At 41.3% G+C, this 15,000-nt stretch overlaps 1 protein-coding gene across 3 annotated transcripts in view; it reads left to right on the top strand.

Moving 5' to 3' along the window:
- LOC133484620 (storkhead-box protein 2-like) overlaps positions 1 to 15,000 on the top strand; it is a 72,311-nt gene that overhangs the window by 27,830 nt on the left and 29,481 nt on the right. The window contains exon 1 of one of the 3 annotated variants that reach the window (XM_061787489.1): positions 2,242 to 2,473. The exons of the other annotated variants lie outside the window; for them this stretch is intronic. Within the exon in view, the coding sequence (XP_061643473.1) occupies positions 2,299 to 2,473 (175 nt within the window). The 5' untranslated portion in view covers positions 2,242 to 2,298. Of the gene's footprint in view, positions 1 to 2,241; positions 2,474 to 15,000 lie in introns of those variants that run through there. 3 annotated transcript variants of the gene reach the window in all.

Below are 15,000 nucleotides of genomic sequence, written 5' to 3'. Positions count from 1 at the left end.
CTTCCCTTGTCTAAGTGAGTCACGTAATGTCTCCAAAGATGAACGAAAAACACAAAAACATCAACAATACTAGAGAGCACCGAACCGAGGTGACCACACGGTGAGGTGCCATCTTTTCTTGGATTTTTTCACCACTTAGAGTGGGTACGGAGAGTATTCAGACCGCCTTAAATTTTTCCCGCCTTGTTATATTGCAGCCATTTGCTAAAATCATTTAAGTTCATTTTTTTCATTTTTTTCATTTTTTTCCTCAATGTACACACAGCACCCCATATTGAAAGAAAAAAAATGTAGAAATTTTTGCAGATTTATTAAAAAAGAAAAACTGAAATATCACACAGCCATAAGTATCAGACCCTTTGCTGTGACACTATAGATATTTCATTCGGGTGCTGTCCATTTCTTCTGATCATCCTTGAGATGGTTCTGCACTGCTCTCATTGGAGTCCAGCTGTGTTTGATTATATTGATTGGACTTGATTAGGAAAGCCACACACCTGTCTATATAAGACATTGCAGCTCACAGTGCATATCAGAGCAAATGAGAATTATGGGGTCAAAGGAACAGCCTGAAGAGCTCAGAGACAGAATTGTGGCAAGGCACAGATCTGGCCAAGGTTACAAAAAAAAAAAAATCCTGCTGCACTTAAGGTTCCTAAGAGCACAGTGGCCTCCATAATCCTTAAATGGAAGACGTTTGGGACAACCAGAACCCTTCCTAGAGCTGGCCGTCCGGCCAACCTGAGCAATCGGGGGAGAAGAGCCTTGGTGAGAGAGGTAAAGAAGAACCCAAAGATCACTGTGTCTGAGCTACAGAGATGCAGTCGGGAGATGGGAGAAAGTTCTAGAAAGTCAACCATCACTGCATCCCTCCACCAGTCGGGGCTTTATGGCAGAGTGGCCCGACAGAAGCCTCTCCTCAGTGTGCAAGACACACAAAAGCCCGCATGGAGTTTGCTAAAAAAAAAAACCTGTAGGACTCCAAGATGGTGAGAAATAAGATTCTCTGGTCTGATGAAACCAAGATAGAACTTTTTGGCCTTAATTCTAAGCGGTATGTGTGAAAACCATCCACTGCTCATCACCTGTCCAATACAGTCTCAACAGTGAAGCATGGTGTTGGCAGCATCGTGCTGTGTTTTTTTTCAGCTGCAGGGACAGGATGGCTGGTTGCAATCGAAGGAAAGATGAATGTGGCCAAATCCAGGTATATCCTGGACAAAAACCTTCTCCAGAGTGCTCAGGACCTCAGACTGGGCCGAAGGTTCGCCTTCAACAAGACTGACCCTAAGCACACAGCTAAAATAACAGAGAGGCTTCAGAACAACTCCGTGACTGTTCTTGAATGGCCCAATTGAGCATCTCTGGAGAGACCTGAAAATGGCTGCCCACCAACGTTCACCATCCAACCTGACGGAACTGGAGAGGATCCCCAAATCCTGGTGTGAAAAACTTGTTGCATCATTCCCAAAAAGACTCATGACTGAATTAGCTCAAAAGGGTGCTTCTACTAAATACTGAGTAAAGGGTCTGAATACTTATGGCTGTGTGATATTTCAGTTTTTCTTTTCTAATAAATCTGCAAAAATCACAACAATTCCGTTTTTTTCTGTCAATATGGGGTGATGTGTGTGGAAAAAATGAGGAAAAAAATTAACTTAAATGATTTTAGCAAATGGCTGCAAAGGGGGTCTGAATACTTTCCGTGCGCACTATATATCAAATAATGGACCAGCCTCTACAGAGCGTAGTTAATATTTATACATTAACCATATATTATGCAACTGTTTCAAAACTCCATGAAAATTCAGTGTATTTGTGTGTGTCCTACATCCAGTAGTCATAGTGCCCAACTGGGTCACACCAGAACCCAGCTGCAGTACTACAACACTGGCTTCAACGGAGCTTTTGCTCACACCACATCAGAGCACATGCTTCAGAGTTCTATAAAGGGAAAATACTGAATGTGCGTGTGTGACTGCGTGTGTGAACATATGAGTGATTGCAAGAAAGAGCAACTTGGGATGCATTGTCATGGCAACCTTCTCAGCAGCCCGCCCACAAGCTTGTATGTCAGTGAGCATTACACAGTGAGAGAAAGGGGGAGGGCAGTGGAGGGGGGCACAGATGCAGAGTGAGGCAGTATGTGATTGGTCACACCCCCTTGTCTTTGTGTGGCGCAGAGGATTGTGGGTAGCTCTTGACTGAATGCTCATTTGTGTGTGTGGGAAAAGAGGGGAGGGGACCAGGAGAGTGAGTGTGTGCCTGTGAGAACAGTGGAGGACGTAACAAGCCTGTATGTGTTTGCTAGGGGCGGGGGAGGAGCAGAGTGTGTGCGTGTGTGTGTGTGTGTGTGACAGACAGGGGCATGAGCCAGTTTGTGTGTATGTGAGAGAGCTGTGCTACCATCAGAAGCAATTGCTAATAAATAGGGATTCTGTTTTGGACGTAGAGTGGAACACAATTAACCAAGGTATGAATCTGCCTGCTGGTCCTGTCTGAATGTGTTTTTTTGTGTTGCACTCTTTCATTATGAGTTAGCATGTTAGCAGCAGCTGCTAGTTAGCATTGTGAGGATAGCGTAGCATCACAGCTGTGCAGACCCAAGTGAGATGGAGAAAGAAAAATAGTGACAGAAAGATAAATGCCCACACAGATATGTATTACATGTTGAGAAAAAAAGTAGGACAAATTGCAAGATGGGTAATGATATAAATGAATGGTGAGAGAGGTGGAGGGAGGGAGAGCATGACAAAAGGAGGGGGTGTGGTTTAGTGGTATGGACAAAGGAGGCCGGCTGATTGTTTACTACCACTGCAGTGAGAGAGACATGGACGATCGACGCTCCCCCATCCTGCTTTTATTGTTCTTTATACTCGCTACTTTGCCTCACAGAATGGCCCTTGTTGTCGCTATACACTTTTCCTCTCCTCACCTCTCTTCACGTTATTTTCTCTCATAGCCCTCCTTTTCCGACAAGCCCTCCTCACTCTCGGACTGTTTTTTGGGACACCGTAGTAAAAATGGAGAATGCAGAGCTGCAAGCTCAAACTGTTATGCCAAAATGGCTCTTCTTTATCTGCAGCTTAGTGGTTTTAATGACATGACTCAAGGAGACAGCGAAATGCAGAATAAAAAGCCAGGGAAAACACATTTAACACAATTGTTAACTTGCTGTTACTGTTAAACAGCTGTTATCTGACTACTGTACTGGTGTTTGGTAGCATTTGGTGTTCGTGTAAGCTCTCTGCCTGCAATAAAATGGTCTGTCTGTTTTTTGGGACATCTGCACAGAGAGGTGCGATGATGTGATGTAAAATGCAGTAATGGAAAACCGGGTAAAAGTACAAGCTGCTACTTAGAAAGGGAAGTTGATTCCATTACTACATGTTTACTACCCACACGCAGAGATGGGTAGCTTTGATGATGTTGAGGGTCACAAATGTTTTTGAGTAACATCTTGGTCAGCGCTATGCTATTTGAAATTTTTACAATGTGTTTTTTACAGTAACTCAAAACAAAAACTGTTTGCTAATGTCAATGCCAGGCACACTTAACAAAAAATATGTCTCCAATCTTGACTGAAAGCTATGTCGTTTTGTTCAAATGTTTTTAATATCTTCGCGGATGGGGGTTGAGTTCACAGGTGCACGTCGGCGACACAGCAAACTGGACCCTCATTGCGGATCTCGCGTGCCCATCAAAAGGCCCCCCTTGGCACTTTGCAAATGATTCAGACGGGCAGTGTAGTTTGGGAGATCCGCAAGAATGGACAGCCCTTGCCAACGGACTTTCATGCACACTGTGGCCAACGCACATCATCCCACAGAGCAGACGGCTCCCTGTGGTTACCCAAAAAACATCCAACTTGTTGGCAAATTTAGTTCCATACGTACTTTGGGTAAGCACACTAACGGCCCATGTTCTTTCTCACCACTATAGATGGTGGAAGCTAAAGCTTCATCCTCAGTATTGTGTTGGACCTGATACATGGTAGTGCTGGGTGATGTGAAAAACAATCTTATCACGATATGGGCCATTTAAATCACAATAATGATATACCACAATATAATACTTTTTCAGTTGTTTCATGAAAAATCATACAACATACGATGTATTGTATGACTGCTTACTTTTTCTCACTTCATTTGGAAGTGGCATTAAACAGACCTGTCACAAATGAGAAATCTAGTGGTGCTGCGATTAGGGATGGACCTATCGAATATTTTAGTAATCGAATATGCTACTCAGAATTCTATCAAATAATCAAGTATCCATCCATCCATCCATCCATTTTATCCGCTTATCCGAGGTTGGGTCGCGGGGGCAGTAGCTTTAGCAGGAACGCCCAGACTTCTCTCTCCCCAGCCACTTCATCCAGCTCTTCCGGGGGGATCCCGAGGCGTTCCCAGGCCAGCCGAATGACGTAGTCTCTCCAGCATGTCCTGGGTCGTCCCCGGGGTCTCCTCCCGGTGGGACGTGCCCGGAACACCTCACCAGGGAGGCGTCCGGGAGTCATCTGAATCAGATGCCCCAGCCACCTCATCTGGCTCCTCTCAATGTAGAGGAGCAGTGGCTCTACTCTGAGATCCTCTCGGATGACCGAGCTGCTCACCCTATCTCTAAGGGAGAGCCCGGACACCCTGCGGAGAAACTCATTTCGGCCGCTTGTATCCGGGATCTTGTTCTTTCGGTCACGACCCACAGCTCGTGACCATAGGTGAGGGTAGGAACGTAGATCGACTGGTAAATTGAGAGTTTCACCTTTTGGCTTAGCTCCTTCTTTACCGCAACGGATCGATACGAAGTCCGCATCATTGCAGACGCTGCACCGAGACCCCAGACTCTGCTTTCTCATGGGAAGGCGTGTAGGTCTTGGAAGTATTGTCCCCACCGACTCACAACGTCCCAGTCGATGTCAGCAGCGCCCCATCCCCACTATAGACCGTGTTGGTGGTGCACTGCTTCCCCCTCCTGAGATGGAGGGTGGTGGACCAGAATTTCCTCGAAGCCGTCCGGAAGTCTTTCGCCATGGCCTCACCAAACTCCTCCCACGCCTGAGTTTTTGCTTCAGCGACCACCAAAGCTGCATTCTGCTTGGTCAGCTGGTACCCATCAGCGACCTCAGGAGTCCCACAGGCAAAAAAATCCCGATAGGACTCCTTCAGCTTGACGACGTCCCTCACCGTTGGTGTCCATCAACTGGTTCAGGGATTGCCGCCACGACAGGCACCGACCACCTTACGGCCACAGCTCCGGTCGGCCGCCTCAGCAATGGAGGCGCGGAACATGGTCCACTCGGACTCATTGTCCCCCACCTCCCCCGGAACATGAGCAAAGTTCTGTCGGAGGTGGTTGTTGAACCTTCTTCTGACAGGGGATTCTGTCAAAAAAAAAAAAATTGTCACCAGGAATAAAAAAAAGATTCCGCGATCATGACGTCACATATCGTCATAGGTAACTAGTAACTATATCGAAATACATTTCCTCCCAACCCTAAGTATGATGAATACGTAAAACTTTGTTGATGTTGATTACACAAGCACGACTACCGCAAAAGAAAAGATAAATCTGTACAACACACTCAGAAAACCCTCGCCGAGTCATTTAGCAAACACATACCATATGACAAAGCAAATAAACGTTGGCAAGACATAAAGAACGCCATCAACTGCATTTCTTTCTGCAGTCTTCTAGCCAAATTTCTATGCCAGTGTGTGCTGTAGTGACAAACAAAAATCAATTTGGTTTGAAATATTTTATTAGGGCACGGTGAAAGACTGGTTAGAGTGTCTGCCTCACAGTTCTGAGAACCGGGGTTCAATCCCCGGCCCCACCTGTGTGGAGTTTGCATGTTCTCCCCGTGCCTGCGTGGGTTTTCTCCGGGCACTCCGGTTTCCTCCCACATCCCAAAAACATGCATGGTAGGTTAATTGAAGACTCTAAATTGCCCATAGGTGTGAATGTGAGTGCAAATGGTTGTTTGTTTATGTGTGCCCTGTGATTGGCTGGCAACCAGTTCAGGGTGTACCTCACCTCCTGCCCTGATAGGTGGGATAGTACCTCGCCTCCTGCCTGATAGCTGGGATAGGCTCCAGCACTCCCGCGACCGTTGTGAGGATAAGCGGCTCAGAAAATGGATGGATGGATGGATATTTTATTATATATATATATATATATATATATATATATATATATACACATTATATGTCATCTTAATTGTTTTCGTTTCAAAACCTTAACTTAAATACTGTTGCGCCAACATTATTTGGCATATTCTCCTGTACACAGCCTGGACATAACTTGAATTTGGTAATTGTTAAATATTGCCATACAATATTCTTGTGCAATGTTTTGCATTTGATGTATGAAGCACTTTACAAAATAAACAATTTGTCTATCAATAAATGTCCTTGGAAGTAAGGAGAAATTTACACTGTTGTTGTTTGTTGTAGGATATCGTCAAATTATTGTTAAAATAACAAACCAAAAAACGAAACACCGATTTTTTTTATTTTTTTTTTTATTTATTTTTTTTTTCTCTCCCCCTTGCCCCAATAGCATACATTTTTTCCCTTGCCCCAATAGCATACATTGTAGAAATCTTTCCTAGAAATGTGGATAAATTACAATAAAAACAGTAGAAAAGAAATGCCATGATAGACATTTTTTTGTCACGTGATATACAGTATATCTCTCCATATTGCCCAGCACTAATACATGGTATCCACCAACTTTGGGTCGTACTAAATGAGAGTGGGGGCTGCATGGTGTCTGTGTGCAGCCAGTTTCCAATGCCTGACTTTTAGTGTTACATATACGAAAGATGAATTACCACAAAAACAGAGTGCATATTCCTCATTTTGTAGCGTGTTCAAATGTCAGATATACAGTGTTCCCTCGTTTTTCGCGATTAATGGGGACCAGCACCCCCCACAAAAGGTGAAAAACCGCGAAGTAGGATTTAGATGTAGAAGTAGCATCCCATCAGTCGGGAGGTACGATGACTAGAGTTGTTCCAACGAGACGTATACAGTGGTGGTACAACTTACGAGTGACCCGACTTCCGAGTTTTTCGAGATACAAGATGTAGCTCGACCATTTTTTTGGTTTAACTTGTGAGCCAAAATTTGAGATAAAAGCGAACTTCACGCCAAGCAGTCTTTTAGAATTAGAAGAATTTTTCAAGAGATGTCAAGGTCTTGCTTTAAGTTGTTTATTGCCACTCCCAGTTGGAGTTTTCTGTCAAACTAAACATAAAACATAGAAATAAAGTTTGATTGATTGAATTCTCTATCACTTTTTAGACATACAATGCAACCCAAAGTGGTATGAATGTAAGAGTGAATGGTTGTTTGTTTATATGTGCCCTGCGATTGGCTGGTGACCAGTTCAGGGTGTACCCCGCCTCCCGCCTGCAGTTAGCTTGGATAGGCTCCAGCATACCCGCGACCCTAGTGAGGATAAGCGGTGTAGAAAATGGATGGATGGATGCAACCCAAAGTTCTTTACATGAATTCAATACACCCCCACCACTTGTCCACAAGGACACAGACAAGTGCACACACATACAGTGGAACCTCAATAAAACGGACCCCGATGTAACGGATATCGGATAAAACGGACCGTCGGGAGTGAACAATCTGTCCAAAAATTGTTTCCAATTCGTTAATTTTTGGTTGACATCAGAGGGTGATATTAGCCAACATGGTGGCCCCTGAGATGGATGAAAATAAAATTTATCTGTTTAATGCTTATTCCACAAACACAATATTAATCAGAATACAGTGTTTGGACTTCATACACATTCAACAAATTCTTGAAAAAAAAGTGTTGGCTTTAGTTCCCCTTTAATTATTATTAAATAAATAATGATACAGTGTCATAATTATGTCATGATGATTGATGTTCATCTCATGTTGTATATAGTTTGATCTTCAGCAGAGGTGGGACGTAACAAAATACTATATTTTTATATAATACTATATTAATATTTTTCAGGTATCTGAACTTGAGTGTTTTTCTAGTGACTTTTTACTTTTCTTTCTTACTTTTTAAACACAAATATCTGTACTTTTTACTCCTTACATTTGAGCTTGTTACTTTTAAAACCTAAAATTAGCAACGACGTGACGTAAAAAGCAGAATGCGAAACAAAAAAAAAGCAGAAGCCGGAAGTAAACGAGTCAAGCGCTTGATTATAGACATCGTCCATATGACACTCGCCTTTGAGGCGCATGCCTAAGGCGATGCTAAGCTAGTGAGGGCAACGTGTCAGCGCACTCTATGCGGACGGTGTAGGTACATTGTGCTGCGTGCGGTTGCACACATGTTGTACAGTCACAACAAGGGAACTTTGAACTGGGAATACCCTTCAGAGGTTAGAATATTTTTGGGCTCTTTTTTTCAAAAGTGCCTGCAATTGAATTAACCAATTAAGTTTTTTTAGAAAGCTAGCTTGTTGACGTCTGGATCGCTGGCAGTAAATTGTCACGTTTGAGCATTAAATATAATATTGCAAACACATTTGCCCACTGCCAAAACAAAACCGTAAAAAAAAAAAAAACTGAAAATAGCCATAATCTGCACATTTTCAACGAGTTTCAGGCAATCCCCACCCTCCTGTTTGGCAGTGAGCAAATAAATGTTCAAATATAGCTTTTGTTTTTAACTTTATGTTGTGCTGTATATAACTTTAATAGTAGAAATATATGCTCGTCTTTTCATTTAAACCTGTTTTTATTATTATGATTAGTTTTTGTCCATTGTTGCCCCAAGGGAAAGCATGTCAATTATCTGGAGATACAAAAATCTTACTGTATGTATTGTATTATTGGGATGAAAAATGTCAATTTACTTTCTCCCTTTTTTTTTTTTTTTTTTAACTTTTATTTAGTGTGTTCATTTGTCCATTGAAGTGAGGGTGTGGCTTCAGTCCTTTTGCCAGAGTTGTTTTTTTCACAAGTATCGGGACTTTTACTTAAGTACTGAATACCAGTACTTTTGACATATCTGATCTTCAGATATGCCTTATATTTTCTGGGAAAGATGTTCTCCCTGAAACGGAGTCCAGTGGATATCTTATTTGCTTTGTTGCCTTCTGCAGCAAAAATACAATGGAAATTAAGTATATCTCGTAATGGAGAATTGTAAATACAGTATGAGCATAATGTTCTGTTGCCAGGTGAGAACTGAATACTTTATTAACAAGCTGATCTGTCCTCTTGTTATTGTATTACCCATGACACTTGTTGCATTCAGGTCTTAATGAGGCCTTTGTTCCCCTTAAACACCCCTTAAAAACCTTAAAATATTTCAGTATCAAATTACATGAACAAATAAGACCGCCCACAAATTATTTATAAAGTATATATTGAGTAGTCATTATTTTATTTGATTATTAGTGCATATGAAGGAACAGCTATACTATTTGAACTGCTGTTTTTTTTTTTTTTTTTTTAAGAAAAGGGAGGCAGTATGCACTATTTAAGTAGTGTATATAGGTTATGATTCATTCCACTCATGGGACATTTAATGATGGACCATGGCAGCTGTCACTGTATGGTAGCAGTGGGGTGGTGATCAGCACACCGTCAGCAGCTCTGCCTTAAAATAAAACAGTACAGTGGAGCCACAGTCTTGTTACTTAGACTTCTTAAGTGCATTGTGGCCAAAGGTTTTGTCAGCAACTCTTTGTTTCCATTCTATGCTTAAAATACAATAAGCATTTTCTAAACTTGACAGACATTGGGGGGGAAATGAATCTCATTTGTACCTTTCTTCATAACTGCAATACACACCAAAGTTTTTGAGAGTTCAGAAACATTCTGCGCATTACAACAGTGTATATGTACTGTAAATAACCAACATGAAAATAGAAGCAACAGTGTGATTGAAACACTAAATTCAACAAAACCTTTGACCACAAGTGTCATTTTATGGCATGTTGACAAAATTCCTTTTCCACATCAGTGTGTTCTTGGTATAAGGGTCATGCAAAAGCACAATGATTGACAAGCGAGACAGTGGTTGTGTGAGGCATTAACATAAGTTGATCTGTCTAAGTAATATTGAGTGTGGGGAAAAAAACAAATTCCTTTTATTCTTACGTACCGAACATATGAAGATTTCTAAAAAAAAATATCCATATTGCCTTGTCATACTGTTGTGTACAGACTACAGTGGTACCTTGACTTGCAAGTGCCACAACGTTTTGAGTTTTTCAAGATACCCTGAAGGTATATGTGAGGCTGGTGATGAGGTAGAGGTGCGTAGTAACGTAGCAGTTTTACAATACTAGTTTTGGCACCGGTGTGTCCGTAGAAGATATTTCTTTATAAAAGAAGCCGAGTGTGTTTGCTTCTGACTATTTATTACCGTTCTCAGTTGAAGTTTTCTGTAAAACTAAACCTAAAACAAAGATAATTAAATGTCTATTTAATCAAAACCCATAGCATTGTCTTGCAAAAGTCCACTAGTTTAATGCACTCATAGCAGTAAAACAGGGACTGGACTTTTGGTAATAAGGATGTTTTCTATATGAACAAGCGGAACGGTTTGTTGCAATGGGTTTCTTTGTTTCTATCAGTGGCGTCATTAGGTCTATTTTTGGGGGGCCTATCATTATTCACTTAAATATCAGAAATCTATGGGTTTCCCTTCAATTCAGTGTAAGAGAAAGAGCCCTTGTAGTTAGTCGTGATCCAATCCGTTCCACTTGTTCATATACAAAACGTCCTTATTACTAAAAGGTCTAGTCCATGTTTTAACTGCGACCTTGCTTGCACTAGTACAGGGGTGGGCAAATTACAGCCCGCGGGCCAAATCCTGTCCATTGATTATTTTAATCCGGGCCGCCAAAGATTGGTAGAGAACCGCCCAAATCATATCAAAATGACGACTTCATTCATTTGACCTCGTCCTGTAATGCCGAGTGGTTCCACTAGGTTGTGCTGTAATTCTCAGTGGTTCCACCAGGTTGTCCTGTAATGCCCTGTGGTTCCACCAGGTAGCGCAGTAGGTACAGTGATACATTGACTTGACTTTGGCTGTTCTGTTTTTACTCTGCTACTGCTCTGAACCCTTCTTCAACCATGAGTGGGCCAAAGAAAATAAAAGTCGACAGTGAGTGCCGAGTGTTTAAGATAGACTGGACAACTAAATACTTTTTCATTACATACATTCGATGTGTACCTGGGTAGCACACAGGGTTGATTATAAGCATCGTGAGGAATAGAATGTGAAGGATTGATCACTCACTCAAATATGATCATACATCTATGGGTTCCCCTTCAATTCATAGTGTGGTCCAGAGCCCTTGTCGTGTGTCGTTATCAAATCCATTCCAATTAATCATATAGAGAATGTCCTTATTACTGAAATACCAGTCCATGGTTTCCCGGCGAACTTGCTTGCCCTGGTACCTGCATCCTGCTGTTAACGTGCCCGGGTAGCACACAAGGCTGACTAAAAGCAGCATGAGGATGAGAATGAAGAAGGTACATAAGAATGTTTTGCAAGAAAGTAAGTCTTCATCATTACTGGTTAACAATTAGTTAGCACCAGTCCCCAGCTTAACAGTAGAGTCACATGCTACTACTACTTACTAGCTTGTCAATTAGTTTGAAATGTATTGTGAAGCTCCTGGCTATTTACATAAAGATGAAGGAGGTTAAAGAGTGAAATTTATGCATGAATTCACACTATGAAACAGGAGCTGAGCTCATTCACTTATAGTTATCATCAGCGGATATAATAATATTCATTCATTCATCTTGCGTACCGCTTATCCTCACTAGGGTCGCGGGCGTGTTGGAGCCTATCCCAGCTGTCTTGGGGCGAGAGGCGGGGTACACCCTGAACTGGTCGCCGGCCAATCGCAGGGCACATATAAACAAACAACCATTCGCACTCACATTCACACCTTGGGGCAATTTAGAGTCTTCAATTAACCTACCACGCATGTTTTAGGGATGTGGGAGGAAACTGGAGTACCCGGAGAAAACCCACGCAGGCACAGGGAGAACATGCAAACTCCACACAGGCGAGGCCGGATTTGAACCCCGGTCCTCAGAACTGTAAGGCAGATGTGCTAACCAGTCGTCCACCGTGCCGCCAATAATAATAATAATCATAATAATAATACTGTAATAATAATAATAATCACTCCTCCACCCATATTGGACTGTAGGAATCAGGATGGATGAATAGGGAGAGTAACAAGGGGGACTACTGAATGTGAGACTAAAGGATTTCACAGAATAAAGCCATTTGTGACTCCGTCTAGAAATCATATGGAACTCAATACGAATATGAAATATGAAACATTTCAGTCAAGGTGTATCGTATAACACTTATTTCACTTGAAATTTCATTTAGTAGAGTAGTGATTAGAAAGTGGAGAGAGCCAAGAAATAAATATAAGCCAAATTAGCCAGTCCCAGATATTTTCAAGAATACTTTATCTTTGACTTTAAAAGTAATTGAGTAATATTTTTCTCCAACCATTTTAGTCACATATGCACCCAAAATATCATCTCTGTGACGTCAAAAGTAATTGGAGCAACCATTTATTGTGAGCCAAAGTCATGTCATTAGCCTCTATAGTTATCAATTATTAATTAAATGTGTTTCAATGTATCTCGAACAGGAAGAATTCAGTCTTGCTGTCATGTCAATCAAAAAAAGACACTTTAGCATCTGAGTCACAACAGAGTAATAAACTGGTTTGCCAGCCTTAAAAACAGACAGCATTCGTTGATGCTTCCACCCACCAAGTAGCTGGTGATTGCAGCTGTTAATTTCGATAACATGGTTAACGCCTTGAAGGGAAATTATTCTCTGTATTTTTTTTGTTAATTAAAAATGATGGGCTTGGCTGCCTTGTGACAACATAGTGCCCTTTTTTGCATAGTTTTGCATACATTGTAACAATGTGTACATTTTCTTTTTATGTGGTTAATGCTGTAAACATACTTCCTGTGTTTGCGTACTGTATTAAAAAATCAGACTGAAATAACACTACAAATCTAACAGTGACTCGGAATTTTTATCCAGTATGGTATTGTTTTAAAAACTGTCCAAAAACTTGAAAAAGCATTTTCTCAGTCTTCATTAGCTGTTTGTGAAATGTTTTGCTTGCGCACTACGTTCACTCACAACCTGTGCATCTCCTGGTGGCTATGCCCCCCCCCCCCCCCAACCATGTAACCTAATGACGGCCCTGATTTCTATAATTAATTTTTGTGAAATACTGTATGTATGTATGTATTATACTGTCCCTGGTGACCAAGGCACACACACCAGAAGCAGCACCACAAAGTTGATTGAATTAACACAAAGAATATGCCCAAAATTTATTAATTCTTTAAATTCTATTTAATTATGTTATTGACATATGTTTTAATACAGTTTTTATTTTTCTTATTAAAAAAAACACAGGATAAAAAAGGTGTTGGTGAATATTAGAGCGGTGGACTGGATCAATGGCATTTCCACTATTTACATTGGGGAAAGTAGATTTGAGATACAGTGATCCCTCGTTTTTCACGGTTAATGGGGACCAGAACCCCCCGCGATAGGTGAAAAACCGCGAAGTAGGATTTGTCCCCCCACAGGAATTTTCGTGTATGTGTATGTGGGTACCAGAATGTTTAAAATATGTAAACAGTATTTATACTTTGCATATTTGAGACAAAGATTACAACAGTACACATATTTACTTAAATCTTTAATTACAAAACCTTATACAGTAATTAACATTCATCAACATTGCCTTCTGAGAGAGGCGAAGAGGCTTGCGTTGATGGCGGAGGAGAGGCTCTCACTTGACTCGTAGAGGCTTTAGGTTCACTCGGAGACTCTTCTGGTGGAGGCGCTGATGGTGTAGCTGGGGTTTTACCTTGGAGAAAAACATGGTGATGGGTAGTTGTTGTTTTCGTTTTTTCTTTTGCTTCAAAATTCCCCTGTACAAGGACATAACCCCGTCTCTTATTACGCAGAGTTATCACACGTTTCGCTTCCTTGTTGAAGCAGATTTGCGTATGTTTGCTTCCTCTTTCTTGATGTACCGCACTGTAGATTCATTCACGCCATAATGGCGTGCCACAGATGCATAACATCTGCCCTCTTGGATCATATCTAAAAGTTTCACTTTTTCGCTGATGGTCATCATCATCTTCTTCCTCTTGGGCGCCCTGGAGGAAGCTTTCACAGGGGCACAGCGCTTCGGTGTCATTGTCAGGGCTTGCTTAACTAATCAAAAAAAGTTGTCGCTTAAACAAAAAAAGTTATCACCAACACAACACTAAGATAGAGTATGCGAGACAGTCAACAGCGTAGACGAGACTGACGAGACACAACAAGGGAAGATGCTGGGTGAGGTTGCGGGATAAATCCACTCGTGCTCTCATTGGTCGATGTCGCCCCGGGAACCTATCACGCGCCTTGTATGAGTGCCCGTGGCATGTACAGTACAGTACAGGCATGTACAAAAGCCTCTGAGTCAACTCATCTCTTTGTTTGGCATGCAGGGAAACCTTCTCTCTCATGCATCAACATGAAAGAACGAGTCTTTCCACAATATGGCTGCTGATATGGCTGTATTTTTTAATTTTTATTTTTTGATGAATTATTTTTTTTAATTTCATGAATATTTTGGAAAAACCCGCAAAGCATTGAAGCCGCAAAACGTGAAGCGCGAAGTGGCGAGGGAACACTGTACAAGCAATTTCTGTTATGAGCATGGTTACGGAATACATTTAGCTTGTAAGTCAAGGTACCAGGTAATATCTTTGGTTAAACGTGCCAATGAGTTGTTGTAAATGGATAAAATCTACATTTATAACATTTTATTAAACTAGATTCATAGAGGTTTGGAAACTCGCTCTTCAAATGGAGTTACATCTCAATAGATAAGAATACTGTCAAAAGCTTAATTTAGTTAGGTAGTTCAATTAAAAACATGGAATTCATTATAGAGATGCACTACACACATTCAGA

The sequence above is a fragment of the Phyllopteryx taeniolatus genome, chromosome 10 (genome assembly GCF_024500385.1).
Source record: "Phyllopteryx taeniolatus isolate TA_2022b chromosome 10, UOR_Ptae_1.2, whole genome shotgun sequence".
Classification (NCBI taxonomy): domain Eukaryota; kingdom Metazoa; phylum Chordata; class Actinopteri; order Syngnathiformes; family Syngnathidae; genus Phyllopteryx; species Phyllopteryx taeniolatus.
Note: the sequence above shows the minus strand (reverse complement) of the source record. Positions and strands in the feature narration are given on the sequence as shown.